Genomic DNA, 12,352 nt, shown 5'->3' with positions numbered 1-12,352 from the left:
TGGCTTGCTGCCACCTCTAGGGCTGTTGACACGATCGCTCCTAAACGCTCTCTCCGTTGCAGAGTTCAGCCAGCACCCTGGTTTAACCAGGAGCTGCGAGCTATGAAGCAAAACAGGAGAAGGCTAGAGTGCATTTGGAGATGGAACCCGGCGGATTATAATCAGAAAGCTGTTAGGATCGCGACTAAAGTGAGGGCTGCTAGTCGAGCTCACTTCGCTGTCCAGATAAGTGAAGCTTCAAATCAGGAGGTGGAACTTTTCTGTATCGTTCACGATCTATCCGGAATTGGTCTCAGTAATGGACCTCCTACTAGTATCTCACCTGACCAATTTGCAACATTTTTAAAATCTAAAGTGGAGGCCATCTGCCAGGAGCTCTCTCCTTTTTTTAACACAGTAGATCGAGCAGAGACGTCCAGCTCTCCACCTTGCCCAATGAGACTCTATCTCTTTCAGTATCTGATGCCAGATATGGTGGACAAAGTGCTTGACCGCTGTCATGCCACCACCTCCTCCTTTGACCCTTGCCCGGCCTGGCTAATCAAAGCAGCCAGGCCGAAAACAACAGAATGGGCCACAACAATAATTAATGGATCTCTCCTCAAGGAGACACTCATTAGGCCCATAAGGAAGAAACTGAGCTTGGCGGCAGACAACATTGGCAATTATAGGCCCGTCGCCAATGTTTATTTCCTCAGCAAAGTGATAGAGAGGGTGGTGGCTGACCAGCTTCAGCCTCTTTTGGATGAAACCAATGCCCTGGATCCATTCCAATCGGGCTTCAGGCCAAATGGCATTGGTCACCCTGTTTCATGACCTCCTTAGGGAGGCTGACAGAAGCAAAATGTCTTTGTTGGTCTTCCTCGATATCTCAGCCACCTTCGATACTGTCAACCATGGTATCCTACTGGGGAGGCTTTTCGAGCTGGGAATCGGTGGTCTGGTGCTTGCCTGGCTCCAGTCCTTCTTGGAGGACCGTCCTCAGAGAGTACACTTGGAGAGAGTGTTTCAGCCCCGTGGAGACTCAATTGTGGGGTTCCGCAGGGCTCAATTATCTCCCCAATGCTGTTTAATATCTACATGAGGCCGCTGGGTCAGGTCATCAGGGGGTGTGGGGCTTCATGCCATCAGTACGCTGATGACACCCAGCTCTACATCTTTTTTTTTCCAACCACAGTGGATGCTGTTCCATCCCTTCAGTGCTGCCTGGAGGCTGTTCTGCAATGGATGCAGGAGAATGGTCTGAGGCTGAACCCAGACAAGAAGGAGGTCCTGAGAGTGGGTGGCCCCTCCATTGGTGGTTTGGGAAACTCCCTCTCTTTTGGGGGGGTGACTCTCACCACGAAGAGTAAGGTTCAAAGCTTGGGGGTCCATCTGGATCCAGTGCTCACCATGGAAACCCAGGTAGCATCACCATGGAAACCCAGGTAGCTCCGCCTATTTCCATGTTTGGCGGATTGCCCAGCTGCGTCCCTATCTTGATGTTGGGGCGCTCACCACTCTGGTCCATGCGCTTGTAGTCTCAAGATTAGACTACTATAATGCGCACTATGTGGGGCTAGCTTTGAGATTGATGTGGAAGCTTCAAACGGTGCAGAATGCGGCGGCCAGACTTCTCAGTGGGACGAGAAGTATCAGCATATTTCCCCCACTCTGGCTGCCTTGCATTGGCTGCCCGTTCGTTTCCGCATTGATTTCAAAGTGTTAATGATGACATATATAGCCCTAAATGGTTTAGGACCTCGATATCTAGCGGAACACCTACTCCCACCTAGGTTTACTCGAATCACTCATTCTAGCCAGGAAGGGCGGCTGAGGGGCTTAACACTGAGGGAGGCCCGGAGAGAAAGAACAAGAAACCGGGTCTTCTTGGCAGTGGCACCTCACCTTTGGAACAGTCTGCCCCAGAGATCTGTCTGGCTCCCTCGCTGGGTGTTTTCAAGAGCAAATTTAAGACCTGGCTCTTTAGGCAGGCTTTCCCTCCTGTCATCACTTGAATATTTTACCTTCTTGAGCTATATTACTACTGTTGTTTTTTATTTTATTATATTGTTTTATTTTATCTATTATTGTTAGCCGCCCAGAGTAGACTTTGGTCTAGATGGGCAGGGTATAAATTTAATTAATTAATAAATCTCTCTCACACTCACTCACTCACAATTATATTAACCCCCCCCCTTCTTCCACCAAGGTTCAACAACCCTCATCACCGCTTGTTGGTATGCTTGTAATAAGGGTGGGAACCACCCACCATCCCGAACAGCCAACTTCACAATTTTCCATCCTCAGTTCGATATATTGTGCACCCTCACTTCTTAATTCATTAAATCTATTTAGAAATAAACATTTGAAAAAACTAAAATTATCACTGTATCAATGTATATTTCCACACAAAATCAAACTTTAAACACTACATTAATCCCTACTTCTTTTTCTTTTTCCTTCTCCTCCTCTGCCTCTTCATTTCTACTTCATCTTGACTGTTTGTTCCCTCGAACCTTTGTTCGTCACTCTGGTCATGTCTTCCATTAGTACAGCTCTCTCTTGCTCCTACACCTCTTCCTCTTCTTCTTCTTCCCTTTCTTCTTCTTGCTTAGGACTAGTAGATGAATTTTCCTTTCCATTTTCCTTTATGATTTTTTGCTCTGATTGGTTATCATCCAACAAGCCCCACTTATGCAAAAAGTCCACACCTTGCTCCAGTGAAGTTCTTGTATAATACTTCCCTTTGAAAAATACTCTAATATAAACTGGGCAACCCTAGTTATATTTTATTCTATTCTTGATGAGCACAATTTTCACAGGATACATTTGACATTTCACAGCAAAGAAACTGATATATCTGAACAGGTGCCTCTTTGTGCTTTAACTGCCCACTTTTCTTTCATAGCTTTCATAAGCATTGCTTTTTAAAAAACATTTGTAAATCTCATCTCAATGTCCTTTGGGAACATCCCAGATCTGTGTCTATATCATGCCTGATGTACTCTCTCTATATTCCTTTGACTCCATTGTTCACCTGGAACTACCTCTGGCAATTCCAGAAATTCATTTTGAAGATTCCTCTCCTGCATGCCTGTGCTTGCACCCTCAGAAAATCCAGATTTTCAAATTTCTTCAATATCAATAATTTTCTTGTCAATTAGATCCAATCTATCTTTTTGCTGATGAATAAGTGTTGCATTTGCTTTCAGTGTTTTCTAGTCTTTTAAACTCTTAAACCCAATGCTTTCAAATCTTTCTTGAGGTCTGCTGCAGTTTTTTCCATCTCTCCATTTATCTGTGCCACAACTCTGTGAGGTTTTTTCTAAATTGTCTGGCTTCATTTCTTTAACAGCTTTTGCCAATATTTTCTTATATTCATTCACAATGCAATAATGGGGTGGTATATAAATTAAAGTGATAAATAATTATTATCACTTTTTCATCTTTTGCCATTTCTCCTTTTACTTCTTCATTATTTCCAATCTTCCCAAAATTATCTGCTATTTGCTCCTAGTCTTTTTCCTCACCCATCTGCTCAATCTCCTATCCAAAGGATGTTTCTGTTCCAAGCTACCCCCTCCTTTTTAATTGTCATTGAAGCATAGTCATATTCTTCATTCCAGTCAGCAGGGAAAAGCAAAACGATTAACTCCTTTCACAGTAAAAGGCAGCTCTAGCTCACTCTCAGTGGCACAGTTTAACACATCAGTTCAAAGATTCACTTCCTGTAGGCTAATCAAACTCCAATTTCCAACAAAATAAACAGTCCTCAAATAGTCAAAGAACTCTGGCAAGACACAATTCAACAGCTCTCCAACCCAGCCAAATATTCTTCTGTTCACCCTCTCCATCCACAGCCTTTTGACAGCCACTGAAACATTAATTTCGCTTTCTCTGACCAGAACACACAGAGGAGAAAAGCAACATAAATCTTCAGATTTATAAAAGAAATAAATCAGCTCACTTGCTCAACAATCAAAGCTCCAAATTAACACAGAGGGCAGTCACAGCATTTCTTCAGCTATTTGCTATTCAACCCCTCCTTTCAGTTACTGAAGCTTTCTTCCAGACCAAGTACTTAATGAGGTAAACAACTATAAATCTTCATCATTTAAGTCTTATCAGAATGGGTTTAGTTTCACCTTACTCTGTCTTTCACAGCTTATTCAAGGATAGATACATTTTGAAAATAACATTCTGAGGCACTGAGATGGCAATCTGCTGTTTACATGATCAAGACTGGAAGTTTCCCCCAGCACTGCTGTAGTTACAATTAAAACCTGACTGTAATACTAACAAAATGACTAAGAATGGAGGAACTGATAGGGCTGCTAGCACAAACATATTTCTAATAAAATAATTAGAAAGGTCAAAAGGACCATCCACCATGGAGTGCAGGTTCTCCACCCTTCCCTCCTAAAACTGTCTGGGACAGCTTTGAACTCTGCTAGGCTGCAGAGACCATGGACCTTAATTAACATAACCGCCAGCAAGACAATAGGAGGACCATGATTGCTGCTTTGATTTGCATCTCAACAAGAACACTTTCTGGCAGTCACAGCAGTATTAACTCACATTTACATAGTTTCCTCCCTCCTGGACACTCCACACTCTGAGCGCCTAGACAGGTAGGGTGGACCAATTCCCCTATGCTAACAAGCTTCCTGAATTGTTCATTAACTACCATGCCTGGGTGAAACAATGCAACTAGCCACAGACCTATTGTGAGCAGATGTTTCCCTATGATGTCCCCCTAACAGCTGTGCCTGAGTAGGACAGTGTAACCAGTGATAAATCCTATTGTCAGAAGATGTCCATCCATGATATCGCCCAACTCATGGAATAGCGCCAGACTCCCACACCCCAAATCCTTTGTCTAAAATCCATTCCCCATTTGCAAAACCAGATCTATTGTCAGACAAATTGCATTCCAAGTCTCAGACACACACACACACTTGTATGTACATCCTATAGAATCTTTTTGTTAACTATTTCCTGATCACATATGCTGTACCTCAACCCTTGATTCCAGAATACAGAAGGTATAAAAACCCCTGCCACCATTCTTCAGGGTGGGCATTTTACCTCTTGCTTGTGAGAGGCTGTCCGTCAGGCTACTATTTCTTTATCTGATATATCAAATAAACGAAAACCTTTTTGAATTCTCTCTTGAGTCAAGATTTATTGGCAATTAACTTTGGCTTGAAAAGTCTAGGGGCTAGGCCGGACTCAACAGAACCATACATTCACACCTAAAGCAATGGAACAGTTGTTTTAATATCTGTCATAGTATTATATGCAGAACTATTATACAGTATGAATTACTATAAAGAAATAAGAGAACAAAAAAGGGGAAAATATATCATGAAATGCAAGAAATCAAAGGCAAATTTTAAAAAAGGTTGGAGATGCTGAAATATCTAAAGGGGAATATATAATTTAACCAGAATAATGACAATTTCCCAGAATAAGGAAACAATATAACAAAGAACTACAGAGAAGGGTGAATGATTTCTTTAAATCCTTTGATAAAGAACAAGCAACTCTGGAAAGTGTCGTTACAGCCATCCTCAAAACAATCAGAAGACATAAATAAATAACCACTTTCTATCTCAAGCTTTTTATTAAAATCCTAAGAATATGCCAGCAAACCTGAAAAACAAAACAATGGCTCAGAAATTGAAATCATTCAAAATATATTATCCCAAATAAATGGAACACAGAATATTTCAGTTACAGGAGCATCACATTAATTTCTCATGCAAGCAAACTGATACACTAAATGTTTACAATAAACTCTTCTACCAAATAAAGAGCAAGAAATGCCAGATGTTCAAGCTAGATTCAGAAAAAGAAGAGGCAGTAGAGATCATATTGCAAACATATTTTTGCTACTCGAGAATACCAAAACATTTCACCAGAAATACTGTAGATTACAGTAAACTAAGTTTACTAAGTAACTAAATTGGAATGTGTGCACTATGAAAAGCTATGGATCGCTCTAAATGTTTAAGGGGGAAGGAGTAGTGTTAAAATACCAGGAACATGGTGTCTTTGCAAATAATATCATTTGTTTCTTTTTTTAAAAGGTTTGGTGTCAGCACTCTTGCACAGCACACCTAGATACACATACATACATATACATGAATAATAAAATGAAAGGATGAAATTGCCTCTCAGTCCTAAATTCTAATCTTCCATTAGCTTTTCTAATAGAAACATAACTGAGTTCAAAAGCTTTGTAAATTTTTGTGAGTTATATTGTTGTTCAGATAAATAAATTAACACATTAAGTTCTGCTTTGATATCTCCAAACACTTCAAATATTATTTAATATTCTCAGTCCACTTTATGATTTTATCTTTGATATCAAGTATCAAAGAATTGTTATTACTCGTCAATAAAATATATTATTTTTCCGAATAGGTCTCCTACCTCTATGTCACAAATGAGGGAACTAAGGCACTTTGCATATATGTGCCAATCTCTTTCAGTGCCAATATTTGAGTGTTTGTAAGATCGAATCCACGCGACGGAGTGAGCTTCCGTCGCTTTGTCCCAGCTCCTTGCCAACCTAGCAGTTCGAAAGCATGTAAATGCGAGTAGATAAATAGGTACCATCTCGGTGGGAAGGTAAACAGCATTCCGAATCTAAGTCGCGCTGGCCACGTGACAACGGAAACTGTCTTCGGACAAACGCTGGCTCTACTGCTTGGAAACGGGGATGAGCACCGCCCCCTAGAGTCGAACACGACTGACTAAAAAAAATGTCAAGGGCAACCTTTACCTTTAAGCAGAACGACAGCACTCAATGATAAAAACAGCTGAACAGATTAACATAAGCAGCTGCTGAAACACAGGAACAAGCAACCTTATATTATTCCTGAATACTGTCATGACAGTTTCTACTCAAAACTATTCAGAAGTGCAGCAACAAAGTGTGATTTTTAAAAGTAGCATCAAAATCTTACTATATAAGGGTTATCTTTATACCACATGGTTGAGATTGAGTCTTCGTTACCTTTACTTCATCTGCCCGTCTGAACCTCTTCAGCTGCCTCAGTCGCATATATTCGGACTTTACACGCTTCCTCCAGCAAACTGGTCCCTTCTCAGATTTCTTTCCAGTTTGACCCATGATTCTCCTTACATGGAATAGAATCAGAATAAAAGATCAAATACAACAAGCCCTGTTTGAGTATTAGATCAAACATAGCAAGCCCTGAAAAAAAGCAAGCTGTTTCTCACAAATAAACATGTGCCTGATTTAGGCTGCAGGTGGGTACAACCTGCCTACAGCTGCAGCACACTCTTTTGAATGCCATTTTCTCCACTTTGAGGTTAACATGACAGGTGTTTCAGAAAGGCACCCTTCCTGCTTATTTTTCTCTAATAACTAAGTTGGAGGAATACATGTTACAATATGATCCTGGGCGTTTGCTGCTGCATCCTAATAGTATATATACAATACTCAACAGAAGTATCCCTAAGATTTAAGTTATTTTCAATTTGTAGTACCTACTGCTGTCCCTTGCTTGTGCAAATGGACTGTGTAAACTGTCCACTAGGAGCAGGAGCAAAGATTAATTGGTGGTAAAAAGTTGTAATTTTTGTTCATGACAAATGGTTCACCAAGAAATTGCCTAATTATACTGATGTTATTTCTTTACTACTAAATTTACTGCTCTTATTTTATTGCACATGTTCTCCATGGCCAGAACCTCATAGCACAATGGTTAGGTAAGGAAGTCAAAGCAGATTGAGGACAAAGGCTCCCTGCCCTCGTTCTGGTGTAGAGAAAGAGGGAGGGTTCCGGTTAGGTGAGACAACATTGTTTGTGCTGCGTCCTCCGGTCTAATCTTTTAAAGTTTTCTTCAAACAATTATCCTGTTCAAGACAGCCTGTACTTATTAGTATTCTTGCTGTGCTTGACACCGAACTAAGAGACGGAAATAGATTCGAAAACAACTTGTAAGCTAGACTTTGCGGTTTGTTGTGCATACCTTTGGTGATAGGACAAGTATAATCAACCAAAATATAACTGCTGCTTTGGGAAGTTGATGTCAACAACATCTGGGGACCGAAAGCTGGCGACATTATCTAAGTTCTCTGTTTAAAGAGCTTGTCTATACTCCTGCTACTTTAAGGACGGGCCGTCGCTGAGGCCTTGATGTTTGGAAGAGAAGGTTCACCTGAAGCAGGGAATAAATGCTTTGTTGGATGGCAGTCCCTTTGTTCCCACTTCCTCTACACTGTTCAACTGTTGATTAATCGGTGAGAACCTCCAAACCCACAGAAAGCCAGCTGAAGCGCCCCACTTTCTATAACTTTGATTGAAAAGCTTTGCAACTTCTGTATCAAGCAGGCACTCATTATCAAGTACTCACTATCAAGTAGAGATTCACGGAGTAAGAACGGCAGGTGTGGTAAGTCATTTGAGATTACTTCTCTGCCTTGAGAATGAAACTCCCTACAAACTTTGATATTTGTTGCTGCAAAGCCTAAAGATAGCAAAAGTCTAAAGACAACTTTATCTTGCCTGTGGACGGTTGGGAGCTGAGACGGACATCCAGTTGTGGGCTTCTTAAGAACTCTAAAGAAAACTTGGGAGTGCCCACTCAGTGTTTGTTCGTACTTCTATTATCGTGTCCAAGTCTGCGGGAGCTCCTCATCAATTTAAATTTTTAATTCTGTCTGATGGACTTATATATGAGTATTTTCTGGACTAGTCAAAAAGAATTTGGAATTTGGACTTTTTTGCATTTATAGTTTTATAGTTTTTGTATTTTTATACTTTTATAGTTTTATATATGCATAGAATTCATCATTTTTTCCTATTATTTTATTATTTTTAATTAAATTTTTTAAATTTAATTTTTAATTTAGTCTATTACAGCAATAATCAGATTTTATTGAATAATGGTTTTTACTAGACAGGGGTATAAAAAACATGGGATTTCCCCAGCACATGGCAGCTTTCTGGAAGAAAGGAAAGGGAGGAAAGGAAGTCAAAAGAAAATCACTAATTTCTTTTCTCCCAAAAATGAGGGCATTAAACACACAAATGAAACTTTAGACTGGTCAATTGAGAATAGGTGTACAATAATAGAATCAAACAAAGATGATCCTGGTCCTAATTTGGCAATGGAACTAGCATCTGCAGAAAATGCTTTGGACACCAGTGGGGTGGAGAAGAAAGGAAGAAAGGAGGTAGATGACTTTATATTAAAACAAATAGAGGAATTAACACAAGGAGGCACCCAAATAGAAAAAGGACCCCCGCCAAAAATAATCAAGACAAGTGATAAGTCTGATATCAGCACATTGTTCTGCTGGGTAAAAGATATCCTAGATGAGATGAAGTTAATTAAATCAATTCCTCTTCGAATCTCATGATTTACTAATTACACTAACCAACTTAATTGCAATAAGCAATTTACCCAGAAACAATAATACACAAACTGACCAAGGTATTACATCCGCACTTTCACTGCATGATTTGTCCAAAGGGAAAAAACCTTCTAAAAAGAAGGCTAAAAACAGGGCACAGGGGTGTACAAAAAAGACTAAAAATATCAAGCATACAAGCAAGACAAAAAAGTCATCTGACAAGATGGATTTCCATAATCTATTTAAACTTATTGAGAGGAAACCAAAGAAAGAAAGAAAATCTAGATCCAAAAGGAATTCTGAAAAGTTAGATACTGGCCAGACCCTAACAAATCTAGACCAAATAGCTATCACTCCCCTCATACAAGACATTGAAGATAAAATAGATATGGTGGGAAATGATCCATGGACTGACGTGATAAATAGCAACCCTAAGAATAATGATCAGCTAACAGCCCAGTTGATGCAGCCTGAGAATAGAACTAGATGGAAGTTAAGATTAATGGCTAACACTTTGGCATTCTGTGGATACCCAAAACGAAAGGGGATACTTACCCAGAATGAACGCAAATGGAACTTGATCAGCACTTTAGAACCTATAATTCCTGAACTAACTAGTGAAGAGACTAAACACTCCAATACTCTTAGGTAAACACGCATCTGTATCCCATGGGAAAGGAAGGCGGAAAGAGACTGGCTTTTGCTTACTCCTGATTGGTTGTCAATGGGGGAGAAAAAGCAGGGGGGTTATTCCAGTGTGGAGAGAAAATGGAGAATGGCTGACTGAGAGAAGAAAATTTTCGCATAATGGATTCCTACTAGGAACTTTACATCAAGGACTAATGCCGTTTGGATTTCCAGAATGTTTGGTATGGTTTTGAATGGACTATGAATGCTTAAATGGACTATGGACTATGGAGTTCACGAAATTCCTTTAAGATGTAGTTTATAAAATTAGTTAGAGGGGAAGCATGTCTTTCCTATTCTCATGTAGTTAGTAAGTTTGTTGTTTTAATTTTTCTAGCAGGAGCTAGTTACTTTCAAACTGGTTAGTTATGGAAATGTTCCTATTTGCTTTGCTTTTGCATAAACTGAATTCTTTCAAAACTTTATTTTTCTAATAAAACATATATACTATAGACCTGGAGTTTGACCTCTTGAACAGAATAATTGCTACAATTACATCATTGAATTACTTAATTGGTATTTCTTTCAGGCCACAGACATATGCTACCTTGAGTCCAGTATTTTCCTGAGTACTAGGAGAATTTAATATCCCTGGAAATCACGATTATATTTTGGTTCTCAATGAAATCGAGTCAGACTTGGTGAAAGGGTGGAGTGGTGCTGCCTTGGGTAAAACAGGGACTCATTTTGCCTAATTTAAGAGCACACTAATCCTGAATCCTCTCTGTCCCGGGCAATCCGTTTCTCTTAGGAGAAGGGGCTTTGCTCACAATACATACAGAGGAAGACATTCAAATTTTAGATCACCCAATTGATTGGCAAAATGACTACAAAAATATTAAAAACTATAAGGATGATGGGTATGTAACAGAAATGATCAACACAGACCTTGCTTGGCCAGAAGAGGAGGTAGAGACTCATCTTATCTCATCCTTTAGTAAATTACCAACTGATGTGCGGGCGTCCTTAGTGAATTGCCTGGACTCCCTGGTTGCGACTTTGAGGGATCTAGAACAGCCCCCAAATTCTAATGATGACCTAGTAACCCATCAACTGCCTACACTAGGATGCCCAGTGGAGACACAGCTCAAGGACAGAATGAAAATCCCCCTGGAGCCCATGGTAATAATAAATAAAAGGGTTCCCAGATCTAACTTGACAGTGCCTGTAGACCATCCCGATCTCTGTTTGATAACCGAGGCACCCCTAGATAACACCCAGAGTAACCCTCCTGATATTATTGAAATAGATTCAGTGGCAAGTTCAATGCCTAACTTAGAATCATCTATGGATTATCCTGCTTCAAATTGACAATTTGCAATTCAAAGCAAGCACCATCTAAAATGTATTTCATGGAATGTGTCTGGCTGGTTGAACAAGATTCAAACCCATCATTTTTGTCATTTATGAAAAGGTTTGATATTATCTTTATTCAGGAGACATGGTTATTATCTGAGTTGTTGTTAAATGGATTTACTTCATGCACTCTCGCTGCAACTCCTGCAGTAGCTAGAGGTCGTCCAAACGGAGGGTTAGCTTGTCTAATATCCACCTCAGTGGTCTGTGCTGTTTTACTACTACCATCTTTAAGATCTATTGCAATGGCTGTTCTCCTGACCTTCAAGGACTGGGAAATTTTGGTTGTGAATGTTTATATTCCACCTTATTCATCTCCTTTCTACTACGAGCATTGCTAGTCTGATTTAGAAATGTACATATATGATCTTGAGACAAAATTTCATGGAGCGTAAACAATACTGCTTGGAGATTTTAATGCACGTCTGGGCAATGGCCATTTTAGATCTGCCTATGCTGAGCATATTGGTGACTTTTATAATCAGTCAAGAAATACAAAAGATCCCCTTCTGAATAAGACTGAAAAAAGGTTTTGGCAGCTGATCAATAAACTAAATCTGGTAATATTAAATGGTAATTTCCAAGGTGATGAATTGGGGGAGTTCACATATTTCAGTAAAAATGGAGCTAGTCTGATTATTTAACTATTACCCCTCTTTTGCTAGATAAAATTTTATACTTTACAGTGGGTACACAGCCAGAAAGTGACCATCAGCCCCTTATATTCTACATGCACACCCCTAAAGCTTCATTAAATAATGGGGAGGATAGTTCTTTCCCAATAGATCAAGTGTTAGTGACAGCAGATATTAGACTGAAGTGGTCTCCTATACTCCAGCAGGAAATACAACAAATTTTGTATAGTGCTCCTATGCACAAACTGAAAGGGGAAACTGAGGCAGCTCCAAACATCAACACTGCTCTTGCATGTTAT

At 39.8% G+C, this 12,352-nt stretch overlaps 1 protein-coding gene across 22 annotated transcripts in view; it reads right to left on the bottom strand.

The window, feature by feature from the left end:
- EZH2 (enhancer of zeste 2 polycomb repressive complex 2 subunit) overlaps positions 1–12,352 on the bottom strand; it is a 219,086-nt gene that overhangs the window by 159,257 nt on the left and 47,477 nt on the right. For 15 of the 22 annotated variants that reach the window (XM_078377420.1, XM_078377410.1, XM_073003573.2 and 12 more), the window contains one exon: positions 7,007–7,130. In XM_078377420.1, the coding sequence (XP_078233546.1) occupies positions 7,007–7,123 (117 nt within the window). In that variant the 5' untranslated portion in view covers positions 7,124–7,130. Of the gene's footprint in view, positions 1–6,603; positions 6,744–7,006; positions 7,131–12,352 lie in introns of all 22 variants that reach the window. The other 7 variants (XM_078377422.1, XM_078377416.1, XM_078377414.1 and 4 more) reach the window with 1 other exon arrangement.

The sequence above is a fragment of the Pogona vitticeps genome, chromosome 6, assembly GCF_051106095.1.
Source record: "Pogona vitticeps strain Pit_001003342236 chromosome 6, PviZW2.1, whole genome shotgun sequence".
In the NCBI taxonomy this organism is placed as follows: domain Eukaryota; kingdom Metazoa; phylum Chordata; class Lepidosauria; order Squamata; family Agamidae; genus Pogona; species Pogona vitticeps.
The sequence above is the reverse complement of the archived record's forward strand: the minus strand, read 5'-3'. Positions and strand labels throughout refer to the sequence as shown.